Genomic DNA, 18,038 nt, shown 5'->3' on the forward strand with positions numbered 1-18,038 from the left:
CGATGCTTTTGTTTGTCTTCTCTGTCAACTGGCCTCAGAAAGGTCTGCTGCTCTACTGTGGCCTCATAAAAGGCATCATGGCCACTTTCAGCATCAGACCTCTGCCACCCTATCAACAACCCACATAGACAAACTCTAAGCACACGCAGCTGCTGAAGGCCACTGGAATAGCCGGGGAGCCTGGCACCGCCGGGAGTGTTTCCCCAGAGGATATGGCTGCATTGTTTTTTCTAGCTGAGTTAGTGTGAGCTAGCTCACATTTTTTTAGCTGCTGGCTCACACATTTTTTCTTAACTCAGAAAGAATAGCTCCAGCAAATTAATTAGATGAAAGGTTTACATAATTGTTTACATAATTATTTATGGATAAAGAAATCAAACAGGGTTGGTTTCAGAATTAAAGAAAATTGTTGACACAGAAGGGGGGAAGAAGGCTGTTAACGAAAGGACAGTAATTCGTATGGTCACCATAAGTTAGAAGTGACCTAGTGGCACATATCAGGCTTAATGTCTTACCAGACTTAAATGTTCTTTACTATTTAAGAACTTAAAATGTATCATCTATTACAGGAGTGTCAGATGTGTAGCTCGAGGGCCAGATCAGGCCCCCAAGGTTCCTATCAGGCCTGCAAGCAAGTCTGCTTTCTTCTCCCTCTCTTGCTTCCTTCTGTGTCACAGCTTCCTTTGCCAGGCTCTTTCAATTGCACAAGAACTACAGAGCAAAACTACTGTTCGCCATTGGCTGAGGCCCCTCCCTTGAGGAGGAAGGGAAGGAGGTAGAGCTTGCTTTGCCAGGTTCTTTCAGTCGCACAGCAGAACTACTGAGTCATGCCTCTTTTCCTTCTACTGGCTGAGGGTCTGCCCCCTCATCCCCTGGGGAGGGAGGAAAAGAGCCAGAGCTTCCTTTACCCAGTTCCCTTGAACACATGGGAGAGATACAAAAATCTTTAATTGTGTTTGTCTGCATCCTTTATAAAGTTTATATCTCTGTTGCCTGGCCTTACATTTGGACACACATGTCCCAGCCCAAGAAGATCTCATTTATGTCAGATCTGGCCCTCATAACAAATGAATGTGACACCCCTGATCTATAACATGTATTGACATAAAACTGTATTGTTCTAGAATATATATGAAATTTAAAAATATCATTTTTATTCATACAATTACACTTGTATTCTGTATTAGAGATGGTGTGGCAAACTGCATCCTAAGGTACCCAAACATAATCAGTTTGTGCCAGTTAAAAAAAGAAGTGTTTAAAATAGGAGCCATTATCATCGTAGTAAAGAAAGGCAGGTTGTATTATTTGGTCTTAAAGAGGCACCTATCAATGTAGCCAGCGTTATCTAGAAACAATATAAAAAGCCTCTAACATCTAGGTACAGGGGTATCGAACTCATTTTTTATGAGGGCTGAATCTGACATAAATGAGACCTGGTTGGGCCATATGTGTACCTATTTAAGATTAGGTAGCAGAGATATAAACTTTATAAAGCACACAGACACACAAAGATTTTTTTTTAAAAAACAACAACCTTAAAACATACTTAAAACGTTAGCACATGTTGGTCTTAAAGGTGCTTTCTTTGTATTTCTTCCTTGGGATGCAGGGAACTGGGCCAAGGAAGCTCTGGCTCTTTCCTTCCTTCCCCAGGGGACCAGGAGGGGGAGGAGTGTAAAAGAAGAGGACAATAAAAAGAAGAGAGGCTTGGCTCAGTAGCTCGGCTATGCGATTGAGAGAGCCTGGCAAAGCAAGCTATTATGCAGAAGGAAGCAAGAGAGAGGGAGAAGGAAGCAAATGACAGCCAGTTGTTCGGGGGGCTGATTCAGTAATGTAACATCTCTTAAACGGTGTCACATGACTGTGGCCAAAATTAGGCATGCGGAATAAATAGCATATCTTTCAAAATCCTGCTATCAGATTTCTTTGTGCAGAATCAATTGCTGCCAGTTTTGATTTGTTGGTTTTCTTACCAGGAATCTTCTCTGTTATTTCACATTTCCTGGTTGGGAGTGTATGTGCTTACATTACAACAGTATATATTTTTCTTTCACATGCTGTCAGTGCCGGATTATACCCTGTTGAGGCCCCTAGGCAGTCAAAATCTTGGGGGGGGGGGGGCTTGCAAGTTATCTCAAGAGTTGGAGTGCCTGCCCCACTGCCTGTGGCTCCCACTGCAGCCTGCAGGCACTTTCTCAAAAGCCCCCTTGACAAAACTGTGGGGGAGAGGCAGAGAGAGGCAAACTTGGTGATGATGCGAGCAGCAGCTGCACCAGGCAACTTGGGCAAAGAGTGGCTCAGTTGCTGGCTGAGCGTGCAGGCTGGGAGGGCTGCAAGCAGGGGGGAAACCGGGGGGGGAGCCAGCCTGGGGCCCCTAAAAGTGTGGGGGTCCATAGACCAGTGCCTACTTAGCCTAATTGTTAATCCTGCCCTGCATGCTGTAGAAGATGGATTTGAAAGATGACAACACTGCATAGGAATTACATTTATCAAATGAAGATTATTTGGCATACTGTAGAAAGGAGTAAAGATCAGCTAAAACAGTATTTTAAAACCTAACCTTTAAAAGCCTCTTACTAATTGTAAGAGAAAATATTTCATAAGAGGGAGTATTTCATTGCTGCCATTTCCAGTTTTCCAGTTTTCTCTTTGGAAAATTGGAGGGGGGGAGTAGGTACTGTTGTTCCAAGCTTCCACATATCTACTAGGGATAAGTGCAATAAAGCTGAGCCGGAGACAAGGTGGAACTTTTAGGTGATGAAAAGGAGAAACTGCAGGGAGCAGGTAGGTTAGGAAGGTGGGGGCAAAAATCTGGGAGTCATTTTTAAAAGCCTATCAATCGTATATGAGGATACCGCCTACTGTAGCTTTCAAACAAGGTTATATGCAGTCAGTCTTTCATCATTTTTATAGTTGAAAGAAAGGCAACCCTATTTCGCTGAAAAGTATAAAAAGCGTCCTCACCTTTTCCCACTATACCCCTTCTTCCCAGGCAGTGCAGTGTTTACTTGATGCAGCCTGCTTGTGAGCTGCTAGTGCTTGTCTGGCATTTCTGTTGCTTGAAACCTTATAACTTTAATAAGATATAAACCGTGTCACATCCATCTGCTGTTGCTCCGCAACTCTGCAGTAATGCCCAAACAAAGCTCCCCGTGTGGAAGGAACACTAAATCCTACTGTGGGATAATTCTGTTTCCAAAGCTGTTGTTTCCTTCCCTCCTAATTGCCCAAACCTGGTAGTGAATCCTTCTACCTGTAGTTGTGAGACATTCTGAAGGGTGGGAGCTGTTCTATCACCTATATCCTTGTGGCGATGAATGAAGGGATTGCATTGAGCATATATTGTGGGGGACTTCAGGGATGTTTAGATGTAGGCAAGGAGAAATGCCTAGCTTTATCTAAAATCATTTGTATTTCTTTCTAGCAATAAGTTTTAATTTTCATGCTAGGAGAAGTGTTATGAAACAAAATGTCAGAATACGCATGCAAGTGTATTCCTTCAACAGTAAGGCTCCATTTCTCAATATTCCTCCTGAGTACATATTAAAAGTGGCCATTTTAACATTACATTATACATGCATTAGTTAACATGGTTATTAATGCTGAAACTGCGAACTCAGAGACTAATTTTGCTTCTTCTAACATGGGAATTATCACTCATTTCTGAGTGATAATTCCCATGTTAGAAGAAGCAAAATGAATGGCCTGCTGTTTCTTTTAGTCTCTGAGATCATCGGGATTGTTAAGGAATATTTTGAAGCAATTAATGTAAGCACTCTCTCTTAGAGACAGAGAGAGAGAAAGCGCATCCATGTTGTTCAGGAGCTGAGACATAGCTTCCAAAGGTCTAAGCTCTTCTGAGAATAAGATTTGTTAAGAGCATATAGAAGGCTTCGTGAGGATTACTTTGCAATCACATCCCTCCCTTTCAAAACTTCTCCCTAATCTTCCTCTTCCTCCTCAGCACTCACCCCTCTGGAGTTGCAGAACTACAAGCAAAATCAAACAATCATTTCCACAGGAAATATTTAGTGAGGCATGACATGCTTGGCATTTATTTCTCCTGCTCTCTTATATTGGTTTGTTTTGACAATATTAATTGAGGGCTAAATTAGCATCAATAGCATCCTCTTGTTTCTTGCTGGCAGCCAGACATGAATCAATCAGCAGGGGATCTGTTGAAAGTTGCCAGGCAACTACACATGGTTAAATAGGTCCAGTGAACTCAAAGCAATTTGAAATAGAATGTTTTCTCTGTGGAGTTGCAGGTTGGTATTGCACACTCCTCTGTGTCCAGAAGAAGACTTGTGGCAGGTAGGCTTTTGTCTCCCCCCCCCCCCCTTTCTTTTTCCTTTTTAGGTTTTCATGGTGTTTAAGGCCTCTGCAATAATACAAAAATGTGGTCTTCTACTGGGGAAAGCAATGGCAAACCACCCTGTAAAATGTCTGCCGTGAAAATGTTATGAAAGCAACGTCATCCCAGAGTCGGAAATGACTGGTGCTTGTACAGGGGATTGCCTTTACCTTTAATGGGCTCTCTGTCCTCAAGTGTATAAAGATGTGCTGTAGAGTTAGGTTTTGTATGGCTTCCCTGTATCTCAGTGTTGCATTTATTTCAGTAGAGCTATTCTCAGTGGATTATCTAAGAGAAAATAGCTTTGGTTCTGTGAAATTCCTGGCATTTTAAAATTAAAATGTATTATTGATATTAATTGCTACCACAGATTCTAGGGGTAATTTGAAATGTATCTCCTATAATAGTGAACTTGATAGGGCAATCTGTCCATTTTGTAGTACCTCGAGCTGTATTTAACTGACCTGTCCAATAACTCCAGCGACATTCATTAATAAAACTCAACCACTTAATCTCAAATGATAGTGATGGCAAGATTGCAGCTAAAATATTGTGGATGTGTATTTTCAACAGAGATCTTCAGAGGTGAAGTAGTTGTCAGACGTTGCAGATAATGGCTGGCAAGCTTCAGTTTCTTACTGCAGCTATTTCTCTACTGCTCTATTCAGAATTTTTTACTCAGATCTTTCCAAAATTAAGCATGCTACTGCTTTTGGATTTGGCCAGATGTTTGCATATTTTGGATGTCACACTACTGTTGGGGGTGGGAAAGAACATATACAAAGGGGGTGGGGGAAGCACTTATAGCTTATTCTGCTTTGTTGGAACATTTAATAGTAAACATTTGTTTTCTTGTTTACAACGTAGTGGCTCTGGGATCATTTGTGTAGATGTGATGGTACCATAAAATATTCCTGTAGTATTCTGTAGAAAACAGAAATGCCACACCCTCCAGACTTCATGACACTGCTTAGATAAAGGGCACAGCCATAGCCCTACTCTGTTATCTCTGTTGTAAGACAGACGCAAGCACTTTTACAAACTTGTAAGACGGCAGAAAGCATGTACTTGTGCTACACCCACTTACTGCTGGATGCTTGTCATTGCACTATAGCAGTAGTTCACAACAGGATTATCTTGTCCACACATAAAAATCTATTTGTAATTGATAGGCAGAGTGTAATAGTGCACTATTTTATTGCACGTGGATGCAGCCCTAGATTAACCCTTGCAGTCAAGTGGAGAATATAGAATGTTATGAGTCAGAAGACATTCCTTTGTGAACCCCTCTCTCAGGACACAGGCTTTGCTGATCTGTTAATATTTCTTACCTAACTTCTTGGAAGTCTTCCTTGGAAATGCAGTATTTCCTTTCCCCAAAAAATATTTGTGAGGTCACGTGCAATTAATCTAGATGATAGCTGTCAGTTTTTGTTCAGGGTGCTCCTGTAGCATTTTTAAAGCTGTAGTCTTGCACTCTAGGCTGAGGCTGTTGGAGCATTATCTCTCTTTAGGATTATAAAAGGAAAATCTCTGAGATACTGATTTGATATATGACACATGAGTAATAAGGTCACACTGTTTGTCCCTGGGCACAAGAAAAGCATATAGCAACAAAGATGTCTGAGGCTCCTGACTAACAACATTTGGTACAAAAAACATAACTGTGATATGTATAGGCTACCATACTTTTTATCATTTTCTCAAAAATTGACAGTAATAATCATAAGAAACATTTTCAACAGAGCTCATTGTAGTTTAGTAATAAAGCATACAAGTAATTAGTTATAATAATAGACGTGTTTCGTGTTGCCACTTCATCAGTATTCTTAGTGTCTTCTTCTTGAGCTGTATGTAATGAAGGAGTAAGCCAGTACCTTTTTAAAAAACATGTGCAAAGCCTTCCATTTCATTACTGGCCAAAACACTCTCCATGGATACTGGCACAAAGGCTTCATGAAGGAACCACCGTAAAAATACAGATAACAATGTTCTGATAAAGTTTGTTATTAAATTAATATTGTGCATTTTGAGGTCCCCGAGATGAATTCAAAACTTTATCTCCAAATCATTCAACTAAACTATTACAGGGAACATATACTCTTAAGACTCACCCATTGTTGCAATGTTTTCTATATGAAACTCCTTCATGAAGCCTCAGTGCTTGTATCCAGTATCCACGGAGAGTGTTTTGGCCAGTAATGAAATGGAAGGCTTTGCACATGTTTTTAAAAAAAGACACTGGCTTACTCCTTCATTACATACAGCTCACCAAGAAGAGGGGAAATGAGACAGCCCTGGGGTTTACTCTCCCCATGTGCCATATTGTTTTGAGCCAAACCTGACCCTCCCTCCACATGCCTAAGAATCTAAATTTCAACAGTAAACCCCAACCACATGTGAGCTTGACAGGACATGGGGCAAGCCCATAAACAGCGTAACAGAGTGAGGTCCTCACAGGTGGGCATATTTACACCAGACAACTTTAATTGATTTCAGTAGTCATTATTTTCTGCAGAAAAACACAGATCTGCAGTGCTATGGGACTTTAACAGAGAGTTCTTGGTAGTCTCTCCAAACAAAGACTCACAGGAGTCTTTGGGGGAAGGTATGATAGATACACTTGTAGTGTAGATACGTACTAAGCTCTTATTACCAGGGCATGCCGTCTTTGAATGCTGCTATCCATTCATTTCCTTGTTCCTGCAGTACGTCAGACACATTAAAAGTGGATGGCCTGTATGAAAAACTAATTTTGTTTAAATGCCTTTCAAAGCGGACTCCAGCACACTAAGAGGGTATCTGGAATGTAACGGAAAGAGCTATTTAGTCCTTTCCCCATTCCCAACTGGCTGCTCTCTCTGGCTTTGCTTCACCACAGCTGCCTTCCCCTGACAGCAGAATGATAGATGTGCTTTGCGCCAGAGGGCGGAAGGCCACCGGGGCGTATGCCACCTATCAGCCTATTCAGCAGATTCATTGAGCCATGGCACTGTGTGGATTTTATCAGTCTTTAATGCATTAACCTTTCATTAGACATGGCAACCCTGGACTATGCCTTGCACTCTCCATCTGTATTCATTCTATTGCCTAGGTATGCTGGCCTTGTCAGAGGGAAGCCCCTTTTGTCTCTCTGTGGACCTGAGCAACCCGGGTGTGCCCCATTTCATCTTTCCTGCAGAGGTGCATTGGACTTCCAAGGACCTTGCTATAATTTGCGCTAATGTTAGTGTAGAGAGAAAACTACTGCAGAAATCTTCCCATAAACTTCCCTGCTCCTTTTTATATGCAGCATGCTCTCATGCATGCATGCACGCTGTACACACATAGTACAGAGATCCTGTGGAAAACCCAAGAAAGCAATTTTAACAAAGAATAACAGCTTCATGCTTGAGGGTAGGAGTACCTGTGTGGTTCTTACCCTTCAAAACAAAATTTTGGCTGTGCTTATGAATTAAACCTGGGTCCAGTCAACTCTAAAGAATAAATTGGCTATACTGCATCCAGCCCTTGCCCTTTTTATGGGCTCCAACATTTGATTTTTATCCTCTCCTCCATCTTCCTCCCCTTTCTCTGTTGCTTCCAGGGTATCAACTTTTAGATCACATAATTCTTGGAGCAGCAACCTATTTTTGTTATTTAAAGCACTGTTTATTCTTGTACTATATAAATAATATTTCAGTAGTTAATATGCAGGAGTTCTCAGTCTTCCATAAAAATACACTGAGGGCTTCACTTACTTTTCATGCTACTAGAATGGGGTCATTTGGAAGGCTTGAAAGCACATGTGCTGAATATTTCCAGCCTGAACACCAATTCATAGTTGTTTTATGGAATATTATTCGTACTGCAGTGGTGTTTAGAAGACCTCCTCTCCCCCAGCTAAATGGATACTCTACATAATTTGGGGGGGAATCACTGTTGGGTGTCTTTTCAAGCTTTGTATCTTTGTGGTGTTCTCTTGAAATGCAAAACCTGGATTAACCATACCACCCTTTATTTAGGTAATGGGTCACTGAGTTTCCACACTCATTCCTTTTATAGAAACTAGAACAGTAAGAGCTGTTAAATTTTCTACAACCGCCAACATATCAGTTTTCTTATACCCATTCCAATCCTTTCATTTCCTTCCTGCTCCATTGCTCAATTGAGGCTGAAAAATAATGGATTAAGACCTTGAGGCATGTGTGTCTATTCTAAATTTTGGTGTGATGTTTCTCTCACAGGTGGAGGCAGAAGAGCACCAAGATGTGGTAGTCTATGACCAGAGCACACGGGATGCAAATGGACTGGCAGCCGACAGTTTCCTCTCCATTCTCCTTGGAAAGCTGGACAGCTGTTTCCATAATGTCTCCATCCTTACAGGTAGGAACTGGTGTAGTGAAGTGTAGTGAAAATTCTTGCCATTGGAGGATGCAGAGAAGAAGCATTTCTGAGACCAGTGTCCAGATAAAGTATGGTGATAAAACTGGAAGAAGGCCACCGATACCCTATCTGATGGCTATTCATAACTGGATCTCAGTAAATTAATGGATTTCCTTATATATATATTGTATATCTTCTTCCTATCTTTGTTCATCTACTTTAAAGCAGCAGTGTTTCAGATATGACAAACTTCTAGGACAACCCACAAATGCTCTGAGCCAGTTTGTCATGTCTATAATCAGATGTTTTATGATACAATATTGGAACAGCTGCATGGTTTGGAGCATGGGTTGACTGAATTAATTACCTTGAAGAAAGAAGTCACTGTATAGCCTCTTACTTTATCACATAACTGTTTTTTGTGCGTGGGAAGGAAGGGAAAGATTGTTGTATATGTTGTTGCTTTATGGAAAAATGAAATAGGATACATCATTTAAATCAATATAAAGTGTAATATATTCTGTCCAGTAGGGGGGAGTGTTGCTCATCTACAACATTCAGCACAGCAGTCTATGCAAGTGAGCACAACTTACAAACTGAGCAGTAGTGCCTGACCATACCGCAGAGAACTTTTTTCCTCCCCCATGGCTTTTCCTTACATAGCATAATTTCTACCATGCATCTTGTGCCTATCTCTTGTTTGGAGCCAGTTCTGTGAAACAGTTTGCCAGCAAGATTACATTTATAAAACTGGACATTAAGAAAAGGAGATTGGGGGATTTGTAGGGAGTGAGGGGAATGAGTGCTTGTGAATGGTTCCTCATCCTCTTGGAGAGGAGTGACAAGTAGAGTGCCTCAAGGATCTGTCCTGGGACCTGTTTTGTTCAACATCTTTATAAATGATTTGGATGAAGGAATAGAGGAAATGCTTGTTAAATTTGCCGATGATGCTAAATTGGGAGGGGCTGCAAACACAGAAGAAGACAGAAACAGAATACAGGATGACCTTGACAGGCTGGAAAACTGGGCTAAAACCAATAAAATGAATTTTAACAGGGATAAATGTAAAGTTCTGCATTTCGGTAGGAAAAATTCCATTCGTAGTTATAGGATGGGGAAACTTGTCTTAGCAGTAGTATGTGCGAAAAGGTTCTAGGGGTCTTAATGGATCATACGCTGAACATGAGTCAACAGTGTGAGGCAAATGCAATTTTGAGCTGTATCTACAGAAGTATAGTGTCCAGATCACGTGATGTGAAGGTATCGCTTTGCTCTGGTAAGACCTCACCTGGAGTATTATATTCAGTTTTGGGCACCACATTTTAAGAAGGATATAGACAAGCTGGAACAGGTCCAGAGGAGGGCAACAAAGATGGTGAGGGGTCTGGAGACCAAGTCCTATGAGGAAAGGTTGAAGGAGCTGGGGATGTTTAGCCTGGAGAGGAGGCGGCTGAAAGATGATATGATCACCATCTTCAAGTACTTGAAGGGCTGTCATATAGAGGATGGCATGGAATTGTTTTCTGTGGCTTCAGAAGGTAGGACCAGAACCAATGGGTTGAAATGAAATCAAAAGAGTTTCCGACTCAACATTAGGAAGAACTTCCTGACAGAGCGATTCCTCAGTGGAACAGGCTTCCTCTGGAGGTGGTGGGCTCTCCTTTCTTGGAGGTTTTTAAACAAAGGTGAGATGGCCATCTGACAGCAATGAAGATCCTGTGAATTTGGGGTAGGTATTTGTGGGTTTCCTGCATTGTGCAGGGGGTTGGACCAGATAACCCTGGAGGTCCCTTCCAACTCTGATTCTATGAATTTCTTGGAAAAATCCATGTAGTCTCTACCAAGTAAGGTTCAGCCTATATGACTATCATGGTTAATATTTACAGAATGAAAGTAGGAAGATTTCCAGAACTCTTAAAAATTAATCAGTGAATTCATTTGGAAAGAGGAAAAGGTGGGGGGATTTAATTGCAATGAATAAGAGTCCCTGAGGGACTCTTATCCCTGATCGTAGCCGATGTGGCAAAGTGACTAAATAAGCATGATATTCTAATTATAGCTTTTCTGCAGAGTGAGTGCAACTACAGTGCTACAAGATCCAGGGGAGAAGCTTAAATGAATGAAATCCTGGAAGTGGACAAAGAGGAGGGAAGTTAGCACTCTTATTTATCCCACAAGGGTGAAAACCAGGTCTGCTTCCTTTTCAAGCAAATAGGGACTAGATGGCCTGAGCTTTATTTGAAGCAAGATTTACAGTCTAGCTACTCTTGCCTTCAGACTCCTAGCATGTGTGGCAACTCATACGTAGTCCTACACAGATTTATTCTAGTCTAAGACCATTGAAGTCTGTTGATTTGGGCCTGAGTAAGTCTGTATAGGAGTGCCTTAAAGTTGTAAGAACTGCTCAGCTGTGTCAAAAACCGTGTTGTGGTTCCTTTGGCTTCTGCTGTCTTTTCAGTGGACAATGCAGGATGCTATCAAATAAAATAAAATGGAACAGTGTGTGTGTGGGGGTGTCCTCTGCTGCCTATTGCCCATTTCCATCTTAAGGATGGAAATGCCCTTGTCCTCAGCATGCTTCTGGCCATTGTGTTCAAGAATTATTGAAATATTCAGCATCCACCAATTGGTATAGTCTTTTAAAAACAAACAGGATTTATCAATTCAGTAACATCCTGCATTGTCACAATTGTATCACATTGCTTACTAGCATACAAAACAATCAGTTGCATATTTTAGCAGGAAAGCATATTGTTCATTCAGTGTCCAGTTTGGCACTTCATGATTCCTTTAAAACTTGGGGTAATTTTAGGGTAGGATACTATGCCTTCCTCTTTGCAGGTACAATGGCCTCTTTGTGAAAGCCCAAGATCTCCTGGTACGTGGCATTCTCAGCCAGAAGTCAGCAATCTTTAGAGTCAAATAGAATATGACAGAGGCACACACATTTATTTGTTCAAGTGCCTGCCTGTCCCATTCATATACAAGGATGGTGGATGGGGTGGTGGAGGTCTAATTTTGGTACTGGCAGGGATGTTTAGATGAGGTGAACTTAACCCTTCCATGCCTTACCTCCTCACAGTCTGTCACCATGGGAATTTTCAGGTGTATTAGTGAGAAGGATAGGAAGAAACCCTTCTCCTTGATGTCTAGTATTCCAAGTATAAGGGATACTATTCTCTGGGAAATAATTCAATCATGTGAGCCCCACCTGGAATTTGAAGTGGTACAGCCAAGATACTAGTTTACCACCTACTGTACATATGAACTAAGCCTTAGTTTGGCTTCCTTTCCTTTTAGTGTTAGGATGTTTAAGGTAATCATTAAAGAATGCTTTTTTCAATATACTCTTCCATTCTCTACACAATTATTGACATTTTATTAATAGTTCTTGTGGCCAGTTTTATGGGTTTTCTCAGATTGGAAAGGAAAGGTCCCCTGTGCAAGCATCAGTCGTTTCTGACTCTGGGGTGATGTTGCTTTCACAACTTTTTTGCAGCAGACTTTTTACGGGGTGGTTTGCCATTGCCTTCCCCAGTCTTTTGCACTTTCCCCCCAGCAAGCTGGGTACTCATTTTACCGACCTCGGAAGGATGGAAGGCTGAGTCAACCTTGGGCCGGCTACCTGAATCCAGCTTCCGCTGAAATCGAACTCAGGTAGTGAGCAGAGAGTTCAGACCACAGTACTGCAGTATTGCTGCTTTACCACTCTGCACCACGGAGCCGCTTTTATCAGAATAGATTGGAATTAATAAAACACCACGAAAATTTGCTATACACACAGTAAGGTTGATTATTTAATCTGTACTGGGTATCTTTATCATAATTCTGCTTTAAGAAACATTGTGGTTAAAAGAATGGCAACTCTAATGAAAATGAGGAGAAGAAAGTCTACTCCTAGGTATTGTAGGATCACTGTTGGAAGCAGGGAACTTCTGTTCCCCACTTGCACATGAATGGTGTAGACACGATAAAATGCATCTGAAAAACACATCTTGAAAGACAACTCTGAAAAGTAATTTTTGTTTCACTTGCATCATTTTCTGTAAAGCCACTCTTATCACGTGTTAATCAAACACACGTACATTCATTTAAGTATGAACTGAGGGGGTGTCTGTGTCATAATGATTTGTAGCCCCTGTATTACAGTACACAAGATGATCTCAGTCAGACGTATACTGCAATTATTAGGTTCTTTTTACAGCTGACAAATGTGTACAGCCAAAAATTTCATTTTAATGCTACACCTGTGGCATCATGTTTTTTGTGCACATAGTACAGGAGCATAAGCTAGGGGGGCAGCAGGTTTTAAGCCCCACTGGGATTTCCCAGAGGGGGCTACCAGGTAGCATCAACCAACAATAAGAGCACTATGGTATGCTAAGAAAGCCAAAACAAGACAAAAAACCATGGGCACTATAACGAGAAATTAAGGTTCTTAATGCAGTGTACACATTACAGACATATAACTATAAAGCAGCAAAATAACAATACTGGTTTCAAGTTAAAATTAATCAAGTGTCCTTGTTGGAGTATATCATATGTCCATTAATTTCACTAGTAGATAAAAAATTACTCCAAACAGACTCTCCTCCAAAGCAGATAGGTGCAGGATCAATTAATTCCAAGCCTGACAATTGTTTTGAAAACATATTTCTTTTCAAGAGCCTGGAATTCATATTTGTGGATAAATATAATGATTTCCCAAGCAGAACAGCAGTGCCTTCAATAATAACCGGTGCAGTGCAGAAAACCTTCCAGAATACCCTGTGTGTTTTAGAAGCTGGTTCTGCAGATATCGAAAGTGAGGTGATTCTGCTATCCTTACTTCAGCCAAACTAGTGCTTCCATAATTTCAGGTCAGAGTAACTGAAAAGCCAGCATTTATTGTGGATTCTGAGATGCATTTGGAGATTCGTATTGAGTATCCAGTATGCGAGTGGTGTAGTTGTTAGAGTGTTAGTCTAAGGCTGGGGAGACCAGAGTTCAAATCCCCACTTAGTCACAAACAAATGAAATATTTACTCAAATTGTCTCACTGAAGAAGTTCATGACATCTTTCTTCTCAGTGTCCTCTTTCTTTGACTGAAATGCAGACTATTACAAGCGTAAAATTTTTTTAAAACCATATGATTAATTGTTGATGGTGTAGGTTGTTTTGAAATACAAATAATTTCACGTTTAAATGATTTAGAATATAGATCCAAGTGGGCAGCCGTGTTAGTCTGAAGCAATAGAACAAAGTAGTAGCACCTTTAAGATCAACAAAGTTTTATTTATAATGTAAGCTTTCTGAGAGCCAATTTGGTGTAGTGGTTAAGTGTGCAGACTCTTATCTGGGAGAAGCGGGTTTGATTCCCCACTCCTCCACTTGCACCTGCCAGCATGGCCTTGGGTCAGCCATAGCTCTGGCAGAGGTTGTCCTTGAAAGGGCAGCTGCTGTGAGAGCCCTCTTCAGCCCCACCCACCTCACAGGGTGTCTGTTGTGGGGGAGGAAGGCAAAGGAGATTGTGAGCCGCTCTGAGACTCTTCGGAGTGGAGGGCGGGATATAAATCCAATAGCATTGTCTTCTTATGCATGTATACATACTTCATGCATATACCCCGTTCCATTGTTTGAAGTATGCATACATACGAATGTTTACGTTCTGAATAAAACTTTGTTGATCTTAAAGGTGCTACTGGACTCCTACTTTGTTCTGTACTTTAATATAGATTACTAAATGTGGACCTGGACCAGTTGCAGCCCTGTGTCCCTGTCCCTGGGGAAATTGAGAAATCTGTGCCCTTTATACAGTAGTATTGTTGGAATATCTTATTTGGCTGGGTGGCATGTGAATGCCAAGAAGCACAGATTGGGGTAGAGACAGGATTGCATTAGATATGAGAGTGCAGGCAACTGATGCCAGAAAAATCTGTCGTAAGCATTGTGAACCAACATGTAACAAAACATAGCTAAAATCTCTGTACTGCAGAATATTAGCTTACTGTACAATAGACCTGATCTTTGGAGAATGACTTTGCCTTGAACTTGCTGTGTGCTATTGACAAGTTGATTAATCTTTTGTCCTCTGTGTGTAAAATGGAGAATGCAAATGTCGATATCTTATCTGTGAATTCTGAAGTCCTTCTGGGTGGAGACTGTTACTTAGCAACAGTACTTCACACAGTAGGTCCCTGGTGCTGGTGTTGATTATACAGCAGCAACAGTAAAAAGGTAAAGGTAGTCCCCTGTGCAAGCACCAGTCATTTTCGACTCTGGGGTGACGTTGCTTTCACAATGTTTTCAAGGCAGATTTTTTACGGGGTGGTTTACCATTGCCTTCCCTGGGTACTCATTTTACCGACCTCGGAAGGATGGTAGGCTGAGTCAACCTGGAGCCGGCTACCTGAACCAGCTTCCGCTGGGATCGAACTCATGTCATGAGCAGAGGGCTCCGACTGCAGTACTGCAGCTTTACCATTCTGTGCCGCGGGGCTCTACAGCAGCAAGCCCCTTTAAATGAATAAAATAACCATAAGATCATGTGTGCAGAAATAACCTTAAAGCTTGCTGCTGCTATCTTGCAATGCTTCAGGTTTGAACATTTCAGAATGCAAGATAAAAAAGAAGAGGAAGGCGATGATTCAGCCACATCACTATTAGCAAACTACAGGAGAAGTGATCCAGACTGGGCTTATGGTCAGTAGAGCATGGCCATCCTTTCAAGGTCACTGTGGCATGAATAAAAGACAAGAGGACCAGCATAAACTGTCCGACCATGGGTCTTCTATCACCCTGTTCGATCAGTGAAGGCATGTCAGACCTCGTTCATAGAATTCCTTCTGTTTTCCCCAGTGGTGTTCTGGGAATCTTGAATATTATTTAGTATATGTTAAGTGAAGAGCAATCTTCTGACTACTAGGGACTTGCTGCCAGTTTTAAATGTAGATGTGAATTTCTGCCTTTCCCACCTCCGTCCATTGTTTCTCCCCTCTGTGCTTTTTTTTTTCTCATTCTGCTTCCTCTTTCCTTCCTTTCATTTTCCTGGACTTCTCCTCTGATGAAAGAACACACTTTACTGTAAGAAATGCTAGTGGTACAATAATCTCAGCTGAACAAATTTCATTTAATGAGTGGAGACAGGTTCCATAAACCGCAGGTCTTCACATGGTTGCCAAGGAGCCTTGCCTGGAAAGGAGAGGAAGGGCAATGAGAAATTCACCTGTACCTGATGGCCTATTTCAAGGTCATTTTCTTCATATGACACCACTTCTGCTTATGACCCAAAGGACCTTTGTAGCTTGTCTACTGTTCCTAGTTCTTTGTACAAACTCAAAAGTGCTGAATACAAAACCCTGATGCTCCTGGAGAAATAGTTCATTGGTTGTCAGTTTGACTCTTACTACACTGTAGTGTAGAACATAGAAAAGTACTTTGCATGTGCTCAGAGGTACTCTTTAGTATATAACTTTACTTGTATCACCACTCCAGTGCTGAGGTATTCATGAAGGTTCAGCTTTTACATCCTGGACCTTAGCCCTAGTAAAATTTAAGGTGCTGCTCTGCCCTCTCAAATTTCTCAGAGTTGTTTAATAAGCAAGGCACTTTGTGTGTGTGTGAGGAGTGATTCCCAAATACTCAAGATGTTGGCCCTGAAGGGACGAAGCAAGTCATGGCATAGGAGAAAGAATGTACATTTTAATAGCTATTTTTTTAAAAAAAGTACTGATGTGACTGCACCCTAAAGAACACAGAACTATCAGCATTTCTGATTCTCAACATGGCCCCATCTGTGAGTATTTAAATCCGGAGATTGAGGCCTTGGGCAGACAGGACAGATCTTTCTGCGAGGATAAGAAAACCCCCCAGTTTTTCTAAAAAAAAAAAATCCGAAAAGTAAACACATGGGGAGAAGGGGATTAGACTCCCTCCGATAACAGCTGCAGTATCTGTAGCTGTAAGTATTGCCAACATTGGTTTCTGTCAGAAAAGGCAAGGTGAAAGGTTAGCACCCTTTCTAGAACCATTTAAACATTTGAGGGAGGATTCATCAGGGTTAGGCTTGGCTGAGGCTTCCCCCCCCCCCCATGGTGGAATGGAGTTCCGGAACCTCTTCATGGAAACAAAAATCTTTTAAAAGGTCTAAATAAAAGTTCATGAGGGGGCACCTATGTGTTTCTCCTTCATTTCCCTCATAAGAGTTCTGGCACTTCTTTTTCCAGAAAAAAAAGCCCTGACTTGGCTACAACCACCAGTGATTTGATACCACACAACTTGGATGACTCACCAAGGCCCAGCACCTTGCTCCTGTTCAACAGCAGACACCCCACGATAGCCAGTGTAGTGATAAGAGTTTGGGAGATCCAGATTTTAATCACTGCTCTGTTATGGAAGTTCACTGGGTTATTTTGGGCCAGTCACACATACTCATTCAGCCTAACTTACTTCACAGGCTTGTTGTGATGATAAAATAGATGAGGAGGGAATAATGTAAGCTGTTTTGAGGTCCCCATTGTGCAGAAAGGTGCAGTTATGAATGATATAAATACTAAATACAGCTGTGTGGATGGGGGGCAGATAAAAGTAGGTTGGTGAGTGTGAGGGAAGGAAGAAAAGAAATGCAAGGATATGCAAAATGCTAGGTGGAAATAGTATAAGTAGGGGGATAGAGGGGAAAGTGAGATGCTGCTTACAGCCCCAGCATTCACTTGGGTCCAGCCTGGATGGAGACTGGCACCATGCAGTTGGGCCCAGCCTGGTGACTGGTACTGTGCAGCTCAGCCAGAGTTTTTCCTGGGAGAGGGAAGGAGGAGGGAAAGCTGAAAATAGGGAAAGCTGGAGGGTGAGAAGGATTGAAGGAAAAGGGCCGTGTCAATGGGTCCTTTCAGGAAATAGTGGGGAAATAAGATGCCTTCCTCAGGTCTTTGTGAGTCCCCTGCTTGTGCCTTGTATTTGTGGTGTTGAGTTACACCCTTTAATCTTTACTCTGTTTGCTTTCACAGCAAAATGAGCATGCTCTTAAACTTCTCCACTTCTGAAAATGTTTCCTAGAAGTTACCTTCAAGCAGCATACGTCTACAAAATACTCATCTGAATTCAGTTATGCGGAAGACAGAGAGCACATTTTTGAATGATAATCAGGATAATTTATTTTATTTGTTTTATCATATTTATATCCTGCCCTCTCTTGATGGGATATAAGCAGTTTATGCATTAGTTTTGAGCAGGGCTTTTTTTCGAGGAGGAACGCAGTTCCAGCTGGCTTAGTGTCAGGGGGTGTGGACTAATATGCAAGTGAGCACCTGCTGGGCTTTTTCTACAAAAAAGCCCTGT

The 18,038-nt window shown here is 41.5% G+C and overlaps 1 protein-coding gene across 3 annotated transcripts in view; it reads left to right on the top strand.

The window, feature by feature from the left end:
- The window catches only part of DUSP8 (dual specificity phosphatase 8), a 107,096-nt gene that overhangs the window by 18,174 nt on the left and 70,884 nt on the right, over positions 1 to 18,038 (top strand). For all 3 annotated transcript variants that reach the window (XM_060262515.1, XM_060262516.1, XM_060262517.1), the window contains exon 3: positions 8,584 to 8,722. In XM_060262515.1, coding sequence (XP_060118498.1) covers positions 8,584 to 8,722 — 139 coding nt within the window. The remainder of the gene's footprint in view (positions 1 to 8,583; positions 8,723 to 18,038) is intronic.

This window comes from Heteronotia binoei, chromosome 21 (assembly GCF_032191835.1).
Source record: "Heteronotia binoei isolate CCM8104 ecotype False Entrance Well chromosome 21, APGP_CSIRO_Hbin_v1, whole genome shotgun sequence".
In the NCBI taxonomy this organism is placed as follows: Eukaryota; Metazoa; Chordata; class Lepidosauria; order Squamata; family Gekkonidae; genus Heteronotia; species Heteronotia binoei.